The sequence below is a fragment of the Lissotriton vulgaris genome, unplaced genomic scaffold (genome assembly GCF_964263255.1).
Source record: "Lissotriton vulgaris unplaced genomic scaffold, aLisVul1.2 SCAFFOLD_776, whole genome shotgun sequence".
NCBI classification, from domain to species: Eukaryota; Metazoa; Chordata; class Amphibia; order Caudata; family Salamandridae; genus Lissotriton; species Lissotriton vulgaris.
The window spans coordinates 127,763-150,002 of NW_028244253.1; the positions used below are offsets into that span (position 1 = coordinate 127,763).

A 22,240-nucleotide genomic window follows, 5' to 3' on the forward strand; every position below is an offset into this window, starting at 1 on the left:
CCTATCCTCTACTGCAACATTGGTGCGCATCAAGCTGCCGAATTTCAATTGCTTCAAGAAGGACTATTATTTCTCAACTACTAACAAAACACTCACTGGATGCACTACGTAAGACCACCTCCCATCTTTGAGATTACATCACATCACTCCATAAAACAACCATTCTAAGGGTTATTCTTAACAAAACTATTAAACTCTGTTTCCAGGATGGAGCAGAACTTGCCTCGACTTCTGATGTCTCCCCCAACATCTGAAAGGGAGTCGTTCTAACCTGCTGCATTTATGCAAAACCTTACTCATGTCTGATGAAACATCAAATGTCTAATATTCAAGTGACCAGAATGCTACAGTAAGATACTAGGTGAAAAGCAAACCTTGTTATGTAAAATACCACTTGGCTGTGAAATGGAAAAGGGAGAGAGGCAGAAGTCATCTATTTTATGGGGCAGAGCCACAGGCCCTGACTGTACAAGACTACTTCCAAAAATGAAGTACAAATAAATGTTTGGAGAACTGAAAAACATGAACAAGATTCTTCTCAAACAACATTTGTGGTAAAATTCGTAGCCCTCCCTTAATTTCACAATACTTTGCCTCCATGTGCTTTTATCGATTTTCCAGCTCCAGTAATATAACATGTTTAACTTTAACAGCAATGATCATCTGCTCGGATGTAACTAAAACTGGTGGAAAAGGATCAACTCTCGAACTCAAGGCTTCTAATTGATAGGAAGGAAGCATTTAGAAATGGGATAAGGACAGTGAATCCACAAGCGCACAATGCTACTTCGCCGGCTTCCTTACCCGGGATCTGTGGACGGGATTATCAAAGTCCGTTCCTTCTGGAGCCAGCAGCAGCCAACCACCGTAGATGGGTTTTGCCTGAAAAACACAGTAGAAAACCGGTCAGGTGAAGCCTCAGTGGTACAAACATGTTCTCCCTTCTCAGTTACGTTACAAAGCTTCCTACCCTCACCCATTGGCAACATGTTTCAGACGTGCTTTCACCCCTCTCACGACATGTCTGAGTGAACAGGCTGAGACAGGATGTTGTGGAGGCATCCCTCAACCCCTATGAAAGAGGCACACTATGTAATTAATGCTAGGGTACTGAAATGACTTGCACATCAAGCAGAAAAAGGTTTCCTATAGGTTCAAATGACTGTCTACATGGACACCCCTGGAGAGAACACTTTTCATGTCTAAACGGGCTTCCTAACATTCAACATTTAAAACGAAGGTGTGGAAAAATTGTCAGTTACATTGCAATAATGAAAACAACCTATATAACCGACTAATGTCTGCAAGAATATTTTTATGGTGTTAGAAAGGAGCAAATGAGATTTTACTCCAAGCCCACTGGTGCCGGAAAGGAATCATTCAATACAGTGTGTTCAGAGGCACAAATGCACTCACAGGCACACACAGCAACAGAACTGCAGGCTTTCACACACGTACACACCAAGACTAAAGAGTCATCCATGCACAAAGACAACACACACACAGGAAACACAGTTCACATAAAGACATGCACAACCAGGCTGCTTCTAACTGGCCTCATGGCCCTCGTTAACCGTGACACGTTCTGCCAGTCCTGGATTTTTGTTGTCAAGAGCTTTTTGCAATCTGAAATTAAGCCCATACCTTTAATGGTTAGAGAAAAACAAGCACTGGTAAAGCCAGCTTTTTAGCAGACAACACAGACTTATTGGCTTTTACAATGCTTTTTGCAGATACTATTCAACATAGACAAACGGATTTAAAAAAAAATGAAAAACAGTGCAATGAGGAGTACAGGCATGCGTTGTGACACACGCATACCTATGCATCATGACGTTACTGAAGTCCAGAGTTAGGACATATATACATATAAGTGTTACCATCCTGTTTTCAAGGGATTTAATATCTATTTTTCAAGAAAGCAGATCTCCTTTCAAGATATGCTTCTTTTTAACCAGAGGCACCGATGACAGTAGCAGGTGTCACCTTAATGTGTTACAACATCTAAACCACATTCCTGAACGGTGACACCTGCCCATCTGTCATTCTCAGCAAATAAAAATGCTCACAGTTCCACACAGCACACTATGGTAACCTATTCTTGAATCTTCAAAAGGCTTGGCGAGAATCAATGCTTCAAGTAAAATTCATTAGTTAATCCTCATTAACTGTGAAAAATAGGCCTACAAAGTACTTTAAGGGCAGGAGGGCAAAATCAGAACACGAGTGTAAGACCAACATGGAGCTCAGGGGAAAAGTAGCGCATGAGGGAGACAGCAATATGGAATGGAGGGTGTGTAGGGGGAGAAGCACACTAGAGAATAACATGCCTCGTGGGGGGATCGGGAGTTGGGTGAGGCAAGCGGCATATGAAGTAGAGAGCTAGAACCCACGGGCATTCTCATGGAGTGCTGAAAGAAAAAGGCAAACAGTTCTCTAAATTATTGAGCAGTAGAAGAATAAAAGTCTGCCTAGCAAAAGGCGGCAAAAGGGCTATGGTCCATTGGAGGGACAAACCCCATGATGGACATGCCAAGCCCTGAATAAGCAATAAGAGTGAAAATAAAGCCAATCAATTGTAAGCAATGTACGGGCGATAAGCTCACTGCAAGTCTTAGCAAACCAACATAAGGTATTTTGCAACCAGACAGGACATCCACCCTAACGGACATCAGAAAGAGGCAGGGCAGTGCAGGGAATGGGGGTGGAGACAGATGCAGCATTGGAGAATTTAATGAAAGTTCTGGAATTGCTGATTTACTAGGCGTAGAGTGAACTGGAGGTGGAAATGGTAAATGTTCTCAATCATTTGTTCCAGCGTTTAAACGCTTAACATAAGTATGTCGTCAAAGAGACGCAGCTTGAATTTTAGGCTAAGTGTCTTCAATCCTTTGACAAGTTCAAGGTAGAAACTATTACATTGCACAAAAGGTTATTCAGTACACCAAAATCCCAGAGCCACATATGTATATGAATTAAATATACAATTTAAAAAAAAACAGCCAATGAAGAAAGCATTCTGTAGAGGGAAGGCACCATGAAGGAAATTAAGTTGTTTAACACAAAGAAAACCATGAATATCTGATCCTAATGCTACTTCAGTAGTCCTTCCTACCTTGAGAGTTGGAAGCAGATGAGAAAACTGCACCTCAGGAGAGAAGGAAAATGTGATTTCTGGCTTTCTGAATCCTATGGCACTGGTAAAACTATAACAGACCAATCGTGGGACACCTTTTTTGAGCAAACATCTTTTCCTTCTTCCGTTGTTAGAGGGAAAAATGATTTCCACACTCTAGCAGGCCTACCTTTCAATGAAGTTGTGTATCACAACATAAACAAAATCTGGTCTGTTGTGCAGCAGTCAACAGTTGATGAGTCTCTGCAACTTTTAACCAAATCACAATGGTCTTAACTCGAAAAATTCATTTGAGAGGACAAGGGCCTCAAAATCTATGCCAAAACAAAAAAGCCCTGCGAGGATATGTGCCCATAGAATGATAAACCTTGTGACTAGGTTACAATGGGATCTTCATTTTATCATCTTTTGCTCACAGCACTCCTGGCCTCAGAATACTGCCTAAAAAGGATAACATACCTTCCTTGGGATAAAATAGGGCCGTCTATTTTACCAGAAATGCATCGGCTAAGGGAGAAACCGCCTGAAATGCCCTTGCTGGCTTGACAAGGCATAAATGACATTTTTGATACATGCAGTACATTGGAGCATCAGAGGAATAAGACTAGATGAGAACACAAACCTCAACCATACTTCCAATTAATTAATTTTTCCAAATCATGCACGTCTGTAAGCGCACCTGCTACTGAATTTTAAACCTTTTCCCTTTAATTTTCGCCGCTCTTTAAATCTCTTCTCTGCTACCCACTCACCTGTACTTTCCTGGCAGCACTCTTGCGTTCCCGTCGCACCCCTGTCCCCCGCAAGTTTTACCTGATTGTTGTGGAGGGTGTAGGCGCCTCCTTACTTCCGGTTGAGGGCGGAGACAGGAGGTCAGCGTGCTAGGTGGGCAGTACTTAGGCAAAATGCCAGTCCCTATGCGCAGCGGGCGCGCCGCCGGCGCCCGTTCGGGACCAGGGGCCACAAACCGTGGCAGTTTTCTAAACTGTAATCTCACCTACAGTGCGCAGACATTGCTTGGTATGAAAGGGGTCACTGGCATCAACTGCCTACACTCACTAAACATTGCCAATAGTTCCTCCGGCTGCTACCACTGTCATTTTAAGCTTCAACCAGACAGTATGGAGGCACCCTCTGGCGGCCCTCCCTTAAAACTCTACCTATTAAACTGTCGCTCCCTTCCTAAACACTCAGTCAAACTTGCTCTCCTAATAGAAGACCTTAAACCAGATGCATTATTCCTCACGGAGACCTGGTTACGGTCTCAGCTGTTACTCAAACCCTGCCACCTGGGTACTTAATACAAAGAATAGATCATAAAACTGGAAGAGGCGGAGGTCTGGCGATAATCTTTAGAGACAATTTTTGTTGCCGGTCTTCTACTGAGGGGCTGCCAGACTGCGAAAGTATGAACTTTTCTCTCGAATTCTCTCCTACTAAAACTTTCCCTGGTTTACTACTCTACCGCGCCCCAGGACCCATGGGACAATTTCTCTGCGCACTCCCGACTCTTGTTGCTAATCTAGCATTATCCCCAGCTAATTACACAATACTGGGGGATCTCGATATCCATCTGGACGATCCCTCAGACCATATGGCCAAAGAGCTCCTAACAACCTTTCAGCACTTCAAATGAACCAGAAAGGCTTTGTACCCACACATGTAAAAGGTCATCTCCCAGACCCTGTGCTCAGTAATGCACGGAATCTTCTGTTTGGCACGCCTATCCCCCTCCCATGGACCGACCATTCATTAATTCCTTTGATCTGGAAAACTGTAGCCGCCAATCCCCGCAGAGCGCCACTCTGATGTTAGAAAGGAAATGGTCAAATCTCTCTGTTAGCCAATGGTCTAATCTCCTGGAGAACACCACACCGTCCACTAGCTCTGATGCTGAGAGGGCAAATGACAACTTCAATCTCTGGATCCAAAGCTCTTTGGACACCTTACTCCACAAACAATCTTCCTACAAAAGACCCAATTTAAAATCAGCACCGTGGTTTTCCCCCAAATTAAAGGAGCTCAAACAAACCTGTAGGAAATTTGAAAGAAGTTGGAGACAGAATCCAACAGAAGAGAGGATAACGGATTACAGAGAGGCAATCAGGAAATACAAGACAGAAATTAAAATCGCCCAGTCCTCCTTCTACGAGGAGAAGATTAGTGCAGCCACAAATTCTCCAAAAGAGGTCTTTCGCATTATCAAATCCCTCATCACCATACCACATACATCCCCCAATTCAGAGGATGCACTAGCTAGATGTAACAACCTAGTTGAATACTTCCACCAAAAAATCCACCTGATTTGCCAATCCTTTCCTCCCCGCCAGACTGAGTCTATCATGTCCAACACCGGGAGTTCTTCTCCCGACTTACTATGCTCTCTAGCGAAGCTCCCCTTATTAGACAAGGTTTCCCTGAATATACTTCTCCCTAGGGTGACCTCGGGCTCTACCGTGGACCCTGCAGAGACGGCCCTTCTGGCAGCAACAGAGGAGGCACGGAGACTTTTAGATCAGGGCAGCTCAGCAGCTATTATCCTTTTAGATCTCAGTGCCACTTTCGACCCTGTTGATCATAACATCCTGCTGGAGCGACTAAAAAGTCTGGGAGTGACCCAATTAGCACTCACTTGGCTACAGTCCTTTCTAAAAGACCGTTTTTTTCAGGTCTTGGATGGCAATGCCACTTCCAACTGCTGGCCTCTTAGCTATGGTTTTCCCCAGGGCTCTTCCCTGAGCCCCACGCTTTCTTAACACCTATATAGCACCTTTAGCAGAGATAGTCCTTTCATTTGGCATACAGATCATCACCTACGCAGATGATACCCAACTGGTGGTGGCACTTAACCACCCTGAGGTATCATCTTGCTCTTTAGGCAGCTGCCTGGAGGTAGTAGCCGAATGGATGGAACTTTCTCACCTTAAGCTTAACGATTGTGCAATTTTACTATCCTGCAAATAAACAGTTAAAAAAAAAAAAAAAAAAGCTAAACGGTGACAAGACTGAGTTGATGTTTTAAGGAAAATCTCCATCTCTCTCCTTGGCACTCCTATGGCCAACTTGCCTTGGCCCGATGCCTGTCCCCGATGCCTGTCCCAAAGCAGCACAATGAAGAGCCTCGGCATGTGGCTGGATAACTCTCTCCGCTTTAACTACCAAGCCGTCAAGCTCGCCGCTACCTGCTTCGGCTTGATGAGGATGTTAAGGAAATTCCTTCCCCTGCTCCCTTTCAAGACGAGAAGGATTATGGTGCAAGCACTCATACTCTCCCGCCTGGACTACAGGAATGTGTTGTACCTGGGCGCCCATTCAGAAACTCCAAGTGCCCGCCTACTGCTCCAAATTCCTCGGAGACATTCAGCAAAACCTGCTTTGAGGAATCTGCATTGACTCCCTATTCAGGCCAGGATACAGTTCAAGGCCATGTGCCTGGCTCATAGAGCATCTGGAAATCTGGCCCAGCCATCACCCATTGCCTGGTCACCCCTTACCAACCTTCTAGAAGTCTTCGCTCCAGCTCTGTTTCCTCGCCACCACAAGGAAGGTTCATCGATCCAGGTGGGGCGAACGTTCTTTCTCCTTGAATGCCTCAAACCTCTGGGATTCTCTCCCCCCCATTCTGCATGGAGAACCAAACATACAGGCCTTCCGTAAACTTCTTAAAACTCACCTGTTTAGCACTGTGCCATAAACTGATGTGCTTCTCGCTGTCCGGTCCACAAGCGCTATGAGGCCTCAGGGTAGAAACGCGCTATAGAAATATAATTTCATTCGTTCATTCATTCATTCACATTATTAGAACCTGCAACACAAACATACTTTGCGATGCTCATACCCATCATTGTGAAATGTCCATCTCAAGCCACTGTTTCATCTAGTACGGAATCCCACTACAATCTTTGCACATAAAGTGAATTATGTCATACACTTTCGACACTACACCCCTATGGAAGTATCCAACAACAAACATTTGCAAAGCCAAACTGGTCTCACATATGTAAGAACTATTGCCTTTGTCAATGTGTTTTTTTGATATTTTGTTCAGCAGTGTGCCTTTTTCCAGCATGGTTGAAAGTAAAAAAAAAAAAACAATAAAAAAATTCAAATTAAAAAAAAAAAAGGATAGAGCCAGAGCTTTTTTTTCCTTTACTTTCAAATATGCTTTACAGCATCTGCACAGCATCTGCACAGCTGTACAACATGGCTAAAACACATTTACAAAGCCAATACCTCTCGCGTAGGCAAATCCTATTGGCTTTGTCAATGTTTTTAAAAAACATTTTTTTAAGGGGAGGGTGGTAAAGAAAGAAACTTTTCAACTGGTTACCTAAATGCATTCTTCTCGAGTTGAGGGAATGCAGCAGTAAAAAAGGCAAACTCTGCTTTTCATTCAAGAATCACGAGGATGCATGCTAAGAGTAACATAACAGGGTATAGAATATTGCATACAATTGATAGCACTACAGAAACATATTGTAATAAAGCACAATATGATGTACATATCACTCGCATAATATAGCTGTGCTTGTTTGTAGGTATAAAACCCGCCAAAATATTATAAATAACACTCATAAAATATTCCACATACAGAAATATATGTAAAATACAAATAAATGATATAAACACACATCAATTTAACAATTTGATGCACTAGTGTTGTCGAACAAGCGCTACTATTACTTGGAGCAACAAAAAACTGCATATCATTATTTTTGCCCAAAAAATAATTTAAGACTGTACCGCTGAAATACATTACATGCAGCTACACAAATATATATTGTTACAATTTTAATAAAGTAAATGGTGATTTACGGTTCAAAAATACGTGCATTTCAGATATTTCACAGGGTGATCACGCTGAAGGATATACTTTAAATGGTCAACAAGATAAAAGCAAACCCAATGAATCGCATTTTTTACAATTTACAGCTGTGATTAAAATTTCGGAGAAAATGTTAATATGCTTCCTTCCTGCGCCAACAATCACTTTGAAAGGGAAGACTGTTAGCAGCTGTGCGCACAGAGGAGTCGCGTCTGATCCTCTCCGTAAAGCTGAACTGGCACAGTGGTAGGAATGGCACGGACTTCATCAGTTCAGAGATCCCACCCACACAAGGCGGCCTACTGTGTTATATGCTCTCTAGACCATAGAGGACACCAAACTCTGGCCACGCATGACAGCCTACTGTGTTATACCCTCTATAATTCATAGAAGACACCAAACTCGACACGCATGGCAGTCTACTTTGTTATGCCATAGTCCATGGAAGACACCAAACTCTGGCCACAAATCGGCAGCCTACTGTGCCATATGCTCTATAGTTCATAGGGGACACCAAACTCTGGCCACACGGGTTCCCTAAGCAAGCGCCGGGAAACCCACTGTGGGTAGCTGTGCGCTATATAAGCTCAAATACAAATACATGGCAGCCCACTGTGTTATGCGCTCTATAGTCCAGAGAGGACACCAAACTCTGGCCAAGCATTGGCAGCCCACTGTGTTATGCGCTCTATAGTCCATAGAGGACACCAAACTCTGGCCACACATGGCAGCCCACTGTGTTATGCGCTATATAGTCCATAGAGGACACCAAACTCTGGCCACACATGGCAGCCCACTGTGTTATGCGCTCTATAGTCCAGAGAGGACACCAAACTCTGGCCAAGCATTGGCAGCCCACTGTATTATGCGCTCTATAGTCCATAGAGGACACCAAACTCTGGCCACACATGGCAGCCCACTGTGTTATGCGCTCTATAGTCCATAGAGGACACCAAACTCTGGCCACACATGGCAGCCCACTGTGTTATGCGCTCTATAGTCCAGAGAGGACACCAAACTCTGGCCAAGCATTGGTAGCCCACTGTGTTATGCGCTCTATAGTCCATAGAGGACACCAAACTCTGGCCACACATGGCAGCCCACTGTGTTAAGAGCTCTATAGTCCAGAGAGGACACCAAACTCTGGCCACACATGGCAGCCCACTGTGTTATGTGCTCTATAGTCCATAGAAGACACCAAACTCTGGCCACACATGGCAGCCCACTGTGTTAAGAGCTCTATAGTCCAGAGAGGACACCAAACTCTGGCCACACATGGCAGCCCACTGTGTTATGCGCTCTATAGTCCAGAGAGGACACCAAACTCTGGCCACACATGGCAGCCCACTGTGTTATGCGCTCTATAGTCCAGAGAGGACACCAAACTCTGGCCAAGCATTGGCAGCCCACTGTGTTATGCGCTCTATAGTCCATAGAGGACACCAAACTCTGGCCACACATGGCAGCCCACTGTGTTAAGAGCTCTATAGTCCAGAGAGGACACCAAACTCTGGCCACACATGGCAGCCCACTGTGTTATGCGCTCTATAGTCCATAGAGGACACCAAACTCTGGCCACACATGGCAGCCCACTGTGTTATGCGCTCTATAGTCCATAGAGGACACAAAACTCTGGCCACGCATTGGCTGCTTACTGTGTTTGAGCTCTATAGTCCCTAGAGGACAGCAAACTTAGGTCACGCATGGTAGCCTACTGTGTGATGCGCACTACATGGTCCAGGGAGGACACCAAACTGGCAGCCAACTGTGTTATGAGCTCTATAGTTCATAGAGGACACTGAACTCTGGCCACGCATGGCAGCCTACTGTGTTATGTGCTCTATAGTGCATAGAAGACACAAAACTCTGGCCACGCAAGGCAGCCCACTGTGTTATACGCTCTATAGTTCATAGAGGACACCAAACTCGCCACGCATGGCAGTCTAATTTGTTATGCGCTCTATAGTCCATAGAAGACACACAACTCTGGCCAAACATGGCAGCCTACTGTGTTAAGAGCTCTATAGTCCATAGAGGACACAAAACACTGGCCACGCATTGGCAGACTACTGTGTTATGAGCTCCATAGTCCACAGAGGACACAAAACTAGGGCCACGCATTGCATTCCACTTTGTTATGAGCTCTACAGTCCATAAAGGACTCCAAACTCTGGCCTCGCAAGGCAGCCTACTGTGTTATACCCTCTATAGTACATAGAGGACACCAAACTCTGCCACACATTGGCAGACTACTGGGTTATGCGTTCTATGGTCCATAGAGGACCCCAAACTCTGGCCACACTTGGTAGCCTACTGTGTGATGCACTCTAATTGGTCCAGGGAGGACACCAAACTCTGGCCACGGATTGGCAGTCTACTGTGTTATGCCCTCTATAATCCATGGAGGACACCAAACTCTGGCCATGCATGGCAGCCTACTGTGTTAGGCGCTCTATATTCCATAGAGGACACCAAACTCTGGCCATGCACTGCATCCCACTGTGTTTTGAGCTCTATAGTCCAGAGAGGACACCAAACTCTGGCCACACATGGCAGACTACTGTGTTATGAGCTCTATAGTCCATGGAGGACACCAAACTCTGGCCACGCATTGGCAGGCTACTGTGTTATGTGCTCTATAGTCCATAGAAGACACCAAACTGGCAGCCAACTGTGTTATGAGCTCTATAGTCCATAGAGGACACCAAACTCAGGCCACGCATTGGCAGCCTACTGTGTTATGTGCTCTATAGTCCATAGAAGACACCAAACTCTGGCCACGCATAGCAGCCTACTGTGTTAAGAGCTCTATAGTCCATAGAGGACACCAAACTCTGGCCACGCATTGGCAGCCTACTGTGTTATGTGCTCTATAGTCCATAGAAGACACCAAACTCTGGCCACTCATGGCAGCCTACTGTGTTATGAGCTCTATAGTACAGAGAGGACACCAAACTCTGGCAACGCATAGAACCCTACTGTGTTATGCACTCGATAGTCCATAGAGGACACCAAACTCTGGCCACACATGGCAGCCTACTGTGTTATGTGCTCTATAGTCCATAGAAGACACCAAACTCTGGCCACTCATGGCAGCCTACTGTGTTATGAGCTCTATAGTACAGAGAGGACACCAAACTCTGGCCACGCATAGAACCCTACTGTGTTATGCACTCAATAGTCCATAGAGGACACCAAACTCTGGCCACACATGACAGCCCACTGTGTTATGTGCTCTATAGTCCATAGAAGACACCAAACTCTGCCCACTCATGGCAGCCTACTGTGTTATGAGCTCTATAGTACAGAGAGGACACCAAACTCTGGCAACGCATAGAACCCTACTGTGTTATGCACTCGATAGTCCACACATTTACAGCACCGCTACTTAGCGGGTCCGGGCTCCTGGGTTCCTTGAGTCACGTGACTACGTCGTGACGACGCCATCTTGGGAAGGCTGGTTCCTTCCTGCTGGGGGTTAGCGCGCTAGCGCTTGTTCCGCCACTCGCCTACTTAAGGTGAGCTTCAACTCGGGGTCAGCCTGGAGAAGGTGACCACCGCGTTCTATTGCGCTCAGAGCGAATCATTGAACTGCGCTGCGCTGTGGCTCGCGCTTCGTATTTTAAAAAAACCCTTTTTGCATTTTCGTTTACCTGTGTTCTATTTTGCCCTGTTTTTACCTCCGCTATTGCCGCGACCCCCCCTGGCCCTCACAGCACTATAATACAAATTACAGCACCGCTACTTAGCGGGTCCGGGCTCCTGGGTTCCTTGAGTCACGTGACTACGTCGTGACGACGCCATCTTGGGAAGGCTGGTTCCTTCCTGCTGGGGGTTAGCGCGCTAGCGCTTGTTCCGCCACTCACCTACTTATTGCTCGCTTGGAGCGTAGCGGTCTAGCGCAGCGGTCGCGCCTTCGCTACGCCTGAGTCTCGCCAGAGTCCTGCCCGTCTGCGCCCGTCAGCGCTAAGGCAGGGCTAGGGCAGGGGACTCTGGACCTCTTAGGATGATATCTGCAGAAAACCTGCGTCTTTTGCGACACCAGGTATGTGACTGCTGCCTTGGCTCCTTGGATCCTCTCAGTGGTCCTTTCCAATGCACCACTTGTCCTTTTAAACTTCCTATGCCATTGTGCATTAATAGTCTCCAGTCGAGGCACTCGGCTGACAATCAACCAGCCGATATAACAGGCACAGTTAATCAATCTACCCTTAAAGTTATGCATTTGAATGTTAGATCAGTGTCTTGTCACTCCCGAGAAGTCCTCTCTCTGATTTCTGATGATAATCCGGACATCTTTTTCTTTACGGAAACTTGGCTGCATGACCAGTCCATGGCGGTCATTAATCTAGCCCTTCCTGTGGGCTACATTATGCACTCTCTCCCTCGCAAGGCCAGAGGTGGAGGTATTGCAGTTGCGGTAAAAACTTGCTACCCCTGCATCTGGAAACCTATCACCATAGCAGGTTGCGAGAGTGCTCTTTTTAACATCTCAGTGAATCCCCATTTCACCTTCACAGGACTTCTAATTTATAGACCTCCTGGGCCTGACGCCACTTTTCGTCAAAGCCTTCCGGAGGTAATTTCCTCCTTAGCTTTAAAAACTGCCAACTTTACGATTATCGGCGACCTCAACCTGCATATGGACGCTCCACTTTCCAACTCGATCCATAGCTTGTTGGCTGATCTCGAGGCGTTCCAACTGACCCAAATGGTACAATCTTCAACTCACACAGGCGGCCATCTATTAGATCCCGTTTTGACGAATCTCTCTACGAATATCTCAGTGCTCCATCCCAGACCCATGGCATGGACTGACCACCATCTCATTGAATTTCGTATTACAACTTCCTTTTCCCTTCCTAAAAACAATCCCTCAGCTAGTCTTAGACGCCCTTGGAGAAACTTAAATTTAGAGCATTTCCATCAGCTCCTGATGAAATGTCATCCTCTACCTCCCACTGAAGTTTCCTGCGGCTACGACAGCTTCTGTGAGTGGCTAAATCACTCATTAGATTTACTTATTCCGGCAAAGTGGAGTAAGACTAGATCTAGTCCTTCCAACCCCTGGTATAATGAATCCCTTAAAATACTCAAAATCTCCTGTAAAAAGGCAGAACGCGCGTGGCGCAAAACTTATGATACTGACCTCAAGGCGGCCTATAGGGCTTGCACTAGAGTGTATCATCGGGCCATATGCGCGGCTAGGGCTGCTTTTTACTCTCAGGAGATAAAGAACAGCACCAACCCCACTAAGGTCATCTTCAGGGTGTGTAAGGACCTTACTAGTAAAAGGATTGATACTGCTGCTCTTCAACCTTCTATGACGCACTGTGAGGACTTAGCCTCCAAAATGAGGCTATCTATAAGTCATTCGCTCAGCTTCCTATCGCGGAGACTAGCCCTACGTCACTGGTTCATAAACCATTACTGATTATTCCTAGTCCGACCTTAGATGAATTCTTTGCCCTGACGACAAAAGTTAAATCCGGCTCCCCGGACGACCCCATGAGACCCATTCAATTCCGGGAATTTGCTGAAGGCTGCTATCCTGCTCTGCATGGCCTTATTAATTTGTCCTTCAGCACGGGCAGTGTTCCTAAAGCTTGGAAACAGGCGACGGTTATTCCAATTCTTAAAAAACCCGCCCTTGACCCTACCAAGCCTGAACACTACCGACCTATTTCCCTTCTCCCTTCGCCAGCTAAATTAGCAGAAGCTCATGCTAATGCTATTCTATCTTCTCACCTGCAGGAAGCGAATATATTGGATAATTCCCAAAACGGGTTTCGTGCAGGCCACAGCACAGAAACTGCCCTTCTGGCTGTGGTGGAACACATCAGGCATCTGTTAGACCTGGGTCAGACGGCGGCACTGATCCTTTTGGATCTCAGTGCCGCATTCGATACGGTGTCTCACCAGATTCTTTTACATCGCCTGATGGAAGCAGGAGTTGGAGAGGTGGCACTCGAGTGGTTTCGCTCCTTTCTTAAGGATCGAGCCTTCAAGGTTTCCACACCCCCTTTTGTTTCTGCTTCTCGCCCCATACTCCAGGGTGTTCCCCAAGGGTCGGCCCTAAGCCCTACCTTGTTTAACTTCTATGTTCAGCCATTAGCGGAGGTAGCCCACAGTTTTGGTCTCTGCTTAGTGTCATACGCCGATGACACGCAGTTGGCGGTGGCACTTAATGGCGACTCCAATATGGATGCCCCCACCTTTCAGTCAGCTTTAAAAGCTATGGCAGGCTGGATGGCGAACAATCGGCTCCAACTTAATGCCTCTAAGACCGAGGTCATTATTTTTGGTAGGGAAAGTGAATTATGGGGAGATCAGTGGTGGCTTTCTGATCTTGGCCCCGTTCCTTCCCCCGTGACTGAGGTTAGAAAACCTTGGGGTGTGGTTCGACAACAAGCTCTCTTTCACTTCCCACACAAAACGAGTGGCCGGCACTTGTTTTGGTACTCTGCAGTGTCTCCGACCTATCTTTAAGTTCTTCGATGCGGAGACCAGACAGATTATTGTCCAAGCCCTGGTTCTTACCAGATTGGATTATGCCAGCTCCCTGTTTCTGGGCCTAAACCAGGCCGAGCTATCTCGCCTTCAGAGAGTTCAGAATGTGGCAGCTAGGATGCTTGTTGGCCTTCCGAAGTTTGTCTCGGCCCGTCGGACTATCCAGGATCTCCATTGGCTGCCGGTGGGGCAGAGAATTAAGTTTAAAGCTCTTTGCTTAACTTTTAAAATTCTCAAAGCAGCCTCCCCTCCTATCCTTGCACAGACTATCCAGCACTATGTCCCTGCCAGAGCTCTTCGCTCTGCCGGATCTAATTTGGCCATGGTGCCACGTTTTAAAAAATCTAGGATGGGCGGACGCTCTTTTTCAGTGTTGGCGGCAACTCTTTGGAACTCTCTGCCTGCCCTATTCCTGAGTTGCTTCCTTTCAGGAAGGCACTTAAAACCTTCCTTTTTACCACAATTTAGGCCCATTTTTTCTACCTTTTCTGTCGTGTTGTGTTATTATTCTCCAAAGCGCCAGGACGCCACTTTGCTGCGGCATCCGTGCGCTATACAAAAATCATATAACATAACATAGAGGACACCAAACTCTGGCCACACATGACAGCCCACTGTGTTATGAGCTCTATAGTCCAGAGAGGACACCAAACTCTGGCCACGCATTGGCAGCCTACTGTGTTATGTGCTCTATAGTCCATAGAAGACACCAAACTCTGGCCACGCATGGCAGCCTACTGTGTTATGTGCTCTATAGTCCATAGAAGACACCAAACTCTGGCCACGCATGGCAGCCTACTGTGTTATACGCTCTATAGTTCATAGAGGACACCAAACTCGCCACGCATGGCAGTCTACTGCGTTATGAGCTCTATAGTCCACAGAGGACACAAAACTCTGGCCAGGCATTGCATCTCACTCTGTTACGAGTTCTATAGTCCATAGAGGACGCCAAACTCTGGCCACGCAAGGCAACCCACTGTGTTATGAGCTCTATAGTCCATAAAGGACACCAAACTATGGCCATGCAAGACAGCCTACTGCGTTATGAGCTCTATAGTCCGGAGAGGTCACCAAACTCTGGCCCCGCATGGCAGCGTACAGTGTTATGCGCTCTATAGTCCATAGAGGACTCCAAACTCTAACCACACATTGGCAACCTACTATGTTATGAAGTCTATAATCCATAGAACACAACACCAAACTCTGGCCACGCACTGCTGCCTACTGTGTTATGTAATCTATAGTCCATAGAAGACACCAAACTCTGGCCACTCATGGCAGCCTACTGTGTTATGAGCTCTATAGTACAGAGAGGACACCAAACTCTGGCCACGCATAGAACCCTACTGTGTTATGCACTCGATAGTCCATAGAGGACACCAAACTCTGGCCACACATGGCAGCCTACTGTGTTTTGCGCTCTATATTCCATAGAAGACACCAAACTCTGGCCACTCATGGCAGCCTACTGTGTTATGAGCTCTATAGTACAGAGAGGACACCAAACTCTGGCCACGCATAGAACCCTACTGTGTTATGCACTCGATAGTCCATAGAGGACACCAACCTCTGGCCACACATGGCAGCCTACTGTGTTTTGCGCTCTATATTCCATAGAGGACACCAAACTCTGGCCACGCATTGGCAGCCTACTGTGTTATGAGCTCTATAGTCCATAGAGGACAGCAAACTTTGGTCACGCATGGTAGCATACTGGGTGATGCGCACTACATGGTCCAGGGAGGACACCAAACTGGCAGCCAACTGTGTTATGAGCTCTATAGTCCATAGAGGACACCAAACTCTGGCCACGCATGGCAGCCTACTGTGTTATGTGCTCTATAGTCCATACCACCAAACTCCAGGCCAGAAAAAACAAATTGGACAGGGCTCAAGAGGCTTAGTACATGCAGTTGGCACTAAATCCATTTGTGGGGTTGCAAACAAACACATAATAGCATTCTGGGAGTTGTAGTGAGTAATGAAAAGAATGAGGTGCAGTCATGAAACCAAATACTGGGGCTAGAAGCAGAATGGTGGAGTCGATTATTGGAAAGGGGATAGAGTGAATGATAGTCTCAGAGTTATGTATTTTTACAAATTGTGCCTCCATGGAATTTGCAACAAGGAAAGGGACACAGAAACAGAGAGTGTGAGTAAAGGCACCACAAAGCCGTATGGAAGGGAGGCAGTGAGTAAAGGCAAAACGGAGGGTGGCTGGGAGTTAGAGGGCAAATGGGACACATGGGTGGTGGGAAGAAGGTTAGAAATGTCAGACAGACTAACGAAGTGGAAGGGAGCAGACTGCTAGAAAATAGACGCTCAGAGTGCTGGCACAAAATATTTTACTAAAAAAGGTTCATGGACAATTTAACCAGGTTACGAATTCTTTTGCATTAAAGCCTCATCTTCAAGCTGACAACACAAAGTTGGGCCCATCTAGTGCCTTTTGGCCCACTTCCCATACTCCTCGACAGAGGACACAACTAACTTACAAAAATGTCAATTGGCGAATGGCTAGGACCCAGTGTACAATGTTGAGAAGGCTAAATCTCTTTAAAAACTAAACAAGTCGAACTCGAGAGATCGGTCAAGTAAACATAACTCAATCACCAGGGCAACCGAAAGCAGGAAAACTTTGTGCTATAAGTAACCATTAAGTAAAACAAACGTCCTCAAACAAGGTCAAATGTTTCCACTCAGTTTACCGGCATGGCCGACATGCTTCAAGGATTTCTTGTGCTAACACGGTTCCTACTGAAGCTATCGGAGAACAGGCCTCGTCAGAATTATTAGTAATCTGCCTTTGATACTTGGAAAATCTTCCACTCGTGTACACCCATGCATTGATTATATGTACTCTATCCAAAAGGAGGAACAATCCTCACTCCATCAGGGACATGAATGAATGAATGAATGAATGAATGAATGAATGAATGAATGAATGAATGAATGAAGGCATAGTGCCTTAGTTCCACAGGTTATGGATGACTGCTTCTATAATTTAGCACTATGGATTCAAAAGCAGCTGGCCAGCCTGCGCACGTGCAACATACGCCAGTGTGGTAGATTTAACAGTGCGTTCACGCAATTACTTGTGCCTCCAGAGGAGGAAACGCAAGCAGAGAGAAACAATAGGAAGCAATCATCAGATCCACCTAGAATCCACCATTTCAGTCTACTCACTGGTCTCAGGCTTTACTCTCAGCTTCCACTTGTATCATATTCAGTTAGAAGCATTACTCCATACTGGCTGGACAACAGAATCTTAGAACTGGATGGCATGGTACTGGGACGATGAATGAATCTTAGTTACTGTATCCTGCGTTAAGACTCTTTTACCTTCAATCCATTAAAAGAATAAAAATGATCATGAAAGAGGTTGGGTTTTTCTGTACAGAACTAACCCAAACCAGATGCAGCTTTGATGCGGCACCAACTTCGCACAAGTCATGCAAGTGTCAAACAAACCAAGAAGTGATCCTGCCATGGATCGCCCATCCTCTCACATGGCAAACACAACATGCTCCAAATTCACGGAGCTCCATAAATCAGCACTAACTCACTGAAAGTTATCAGAATCATTAAGTGTAGTGAGTACTCAGTGCTTTTTTCCCCCAGTCACTTTATCTACATGTGAACTGTGCACTCACTTTGTCCCACTTGGCAGCTTTTTCATCAGTGTTTTTAGGTATATTCAGTGTTCGTAGGTTTCATCAACGAGATATCAATGTCTGATAAACACCAAACTCCATGCATTGCGTCAGGAGTCCATAGCACGCAATAGCATTTCCAAAACAAGATTGCTGCCTTCAGTGTGGATTCCATTTTAACACTTAGCAGTCATAATGCATTATTGATTTCTCATCAGTCTCAAGGGCATCCGATCTGATACATAATCTATGAATTACGTTCATTGGAGCCTGTAAGTGGCTATTGCTCTTTCATTTTCTGCAGAGAGCTAAGTCACTTTGTGAAATTAGACAGTTGATGTACAGATCCTCGACAGGAACCATCTGTTCGGTTATCGGATTAAAATCAAAGTACCAAGCAGTTTAATGCCTAACCACTAACCAGGCTCTACTCTCTTTACACCCAACTGCTTCAGCATAAGCAGCTATAAAAGTTAATTTTGGTTAAAAACGGAAATTCAGCTTTCAGTCACGGAAGCATTTATTTTTATGTCCAACTATTGCTCTCTGCACGCTGGTTTGACACCCTTTCCATTTAGTCTAAAAAGATTTACTTTCTTAGTAAACCAATTAACAAGTATCAGCAGAGCCAACAGGTCTAGCCTTGGTAATCCTGCAATTGTTTTTTATTTTATTTTCAAACAAAAGAAATAGACAGCCATAGTTTAAAAGTAGTAACAGGTAAAAATGTCACTCTCTAAAAGGAACTTAAAAGGACAACATAAATACAAAAAACATTTCCATAAACCCTGACCAAAGTATTTTTTTAAAAACTTAATTTAGTGATAACAGAGGAATATCGAGATATCGACAACTAATTTATCACAAACTGTGGTCAATTACGACAGGTAGCAACATCACGGAGAATACGCAGTCCACTGGACTATTAAACGAAATCCCCAATCTTGCAACCAAGGACAGGTTTTGTTAAAGGAAAAAAGTCCTACCCTTCCAAAATTTCTCATGAACACACGTCATATCATATGCACTAGGAAGTCATGCTACGGTATGAAGTAGCTTAAGGTGTGTTCATTCCAACCACTTCCTCTATGTCAAACATAAAATCACAGTGTTTTTACATTGGCGAATCATTAGATCGTTAAAGAGCCCTCCATGTTCAGGCTACATCATGTTTGCAAATGCCAATTCATCTTATATCAAATCAATAATAAAAGGGGTAATCTTTGCTACCATAGAAGGAACCTTGCATACATCTCCCAGCTACTTTACAGAAGTCAAGCTCCGACAAGATGGATTAGGAAAGCTCTTTTCTTTTTAGGTCTTGCCTAGGCAGCGCATGAGAAGGCTCTTCGAGACATGCTATATCCACCCTGTGTGCTTGCAGCCCACCCATCGCTTTTGATTTGTTTTTTCGCTTTTACTTCCCTAAAGCTTTTGCATAGGTAATCTTTATTTTTTGTCCCTCCTTTTGGTGTCATGCCCCCTCCCAAGGAGCAGGAGCAGGAGCAGATTACTTGTATCTCTTCATTTCGGACTATTTCTGTTCGTGTATGCGCGCTATTTTTTTCATTGTTTTCTGCGCGTCTGTTTTCAGTCGCTCCGCATTTACTGTGACAGATTTGCTTTGAGCTTCGTTCCATCTTTATCGTCACATTTGCCAGATCTCCCTCACATCCCAACATGAAGACTAACTCTGTATATAAGGTTCATGATTAGAAAACAATTAATATTAGGGTGAGAAGTAAACGGTCATAAACCGATTATTATGCATGGCTGACATTACAGTCACACAAACTGAAATATAAAAAGTATAGATTGCTAAACTATACTTTCACAATGTCAACTGTTTTTAGCTATTCCTACATTCCCAAAATACTCCTTGGCTATATGCAAAGAGCTGTGCTCTGCCTTATTGGAGGGTTCGTCTACCCCATTTTTCGCAACTCCTTTTGTATGTGCGTCTTGGGTGGCTTAATTTGGAACAATGAAAAAAGATGCCACAGAAGCCACCATTTTTTAACAAAGAGATTGCAAGTTTGATTATTAGAGAGCTACAGGAAAACAAGCAAAAGTTACAACTTGTTAAAATGTTGGCATGTGATATAAGAAGCTCCTTCGCTCAGTTTGATCCTGATAACACCCGATCCACTAGCAGAACCAGAGCGCCTGAGAGTGACTGTCATGGTAGAGGCTGGGCTCACAACCGGCACACTGTGCATGAGCTTACGCTCTGTGCATGGCTCATTACATTCAGCAAGCGTCGACGGCAGTTCCAGTAATAGACAGTGGGAAGCTTGGGGGAAGGTCGAATGTATAAAAGCCTGACCTTATAGGAAGAGTGTCCACACTTTGAGGCTGCCTCAGCAACCAGTACTTCTAAAGCCGAGGGGATGCATATCACTTGCTAACTGCGCTCTACTTGTCCATTCTCAATCCTTTAAGCGCCAAGACACCCCCGGGTGCAATTGTCCGGAGGTAAGGGTCAGTGAATGGTACTTCCATTATCTCAATACATAAACAAATGACTCCCATTCCTTTTAAGAAGGTAGACAGTCCCTATGCAAAATCTTAAAGACCTGATCAAATCACTTGTTGATTTAATGCTACACACAATCCCTCATATCCAACTGTGTGGGAAGTCACAAATGGTCAAATAAATAACTAGTCTTCTCCCTCAGTAGTTATTGGTATGAAATACAACATACCTTAAGGTGGTGGCTCAAGTATGACTTGCACATCGAAGTCACTCTGAATGTGGGCAGTTTGATACTGGGGTCGATGATGTAAGGGGTCTCATTATCAACTTTGATGTAAATCACATAAATAACACCACCACCAATCAAGGCACTGTGAATAAGCCTGGCACGTATTAACATGGCCAGAGACTCGATCACTTTTTACATAAAAAGAACGTGTGGAAACCGTTGGGGATTCCAGATTGACAAAAGAACCCGATTAAAAAATATACTTTTAGTATTTTGCTTATTTATTTCGGCTTTTATAAAGTGCTACCCATCACCTCAAAGGGAAGCCTCAGAGCTTAAGCAAGCATACTCCTTTTAGGATGTGCCTACCATTAATCAACTTTATCAATACCTACAACTTGAAGAGATCACTTATCACACATGTGGCTAAGGAGGGCTTTTCTACAAATAATCTTGTACAAAAATTCCATCTGATTACGAGCCAATTCTTAATCAACTGAGGCCGATTTATGGCTCGAAAACAGGTCCGGGACTCCTTGACAATGAGGTTATACGAGTAAGTGGCACAATGTCGCTCTTTCACTGGAGCGAGCCTAGTTTTAGAGCTCTGGTAAAAGTATTTTACAATAAAACAGACAAACTTCTTCCTCCAGAAGAAAGGACACATTTTAAGGGCAAACACCACAGGATAGTAGTAATTAAACCCTCCCTTTCTCTTGCCATCTGCACTTTATCGAAGACAGGAGAGTTGACTCAAACCAGCTGGCAAACAGGGGAGGGGAGGCCGATACAGGAAGCGCCTAAGTGTGTCACTATTAGACTCCACTGAGGAGATCCTGTCCAGAAACTTCCATGTTTGGAAATATTTCTCCATCCCGCCGAGTGTCCCGGGAAGACTCGATTCCCCCAATAAGTGCGGCACCCCATCTTTACACAGTGAGAGTCGAAAATCGGGGCGCAAACAAAAACGAGGTGCGTTTGTCCATAAATCGTGAAATCCATGAGGTGATAAGACGAGGTTGAGGTTCTTTTAGTTTTGTAATATTGAAAAACTGTTAACTAAAAAGCATCATACATACCCCTAAGCATCCCAAGCTATCTTTGCAATTCTTCTCTATAATGTCAGTTATTTCTGGTTACTACCTTGTGGCAGAAAAAGATGGAAAATAGGATTCTGGGGGTTTTCGATAGAAAAGACATCTGCCTCATGTTCGCAAAAACACTACGGGGTGACCGCAGAAGAACCATTTAGGAGAATGTGGCTATTATATTAAACAGTCACCAAGTGCAAAAGCTTAACTCCATCACTTGTACAGCTGAGTTGCAGATTTTGCAGTGTTCCAGTTTAGATGGCTTCGCAAAATCCGAGCAAGGGAAATGGAGTAAAAATGGGGATGACCTTAAATGT

At 45.0% G+C, this 22,240-nt stretch overlaps 1 protein-coding gene across 1 annotated transcript in view; it reads right to left on the minus strand.

Moving 5' to 3' along the window:
• Window positions 1-22,240, minus strand: part of LOC147668119 (myosin phosphatase Rho-interacting protein-like) — a 117,685-nt gene that overhangs the window by 24,229 nt on the left and 71,216 nt on the right. Inside the window, exon 2 of the mRNA XM_086948767.1 lies at window positions 805-882. Within this exon, the coding sequence (XP_086804893.1) occupies window positions 805-882 (78 nt within the window). The remainder of the gene's footprint in view (window positions 1-804; window positions 883-22,240) is intronic.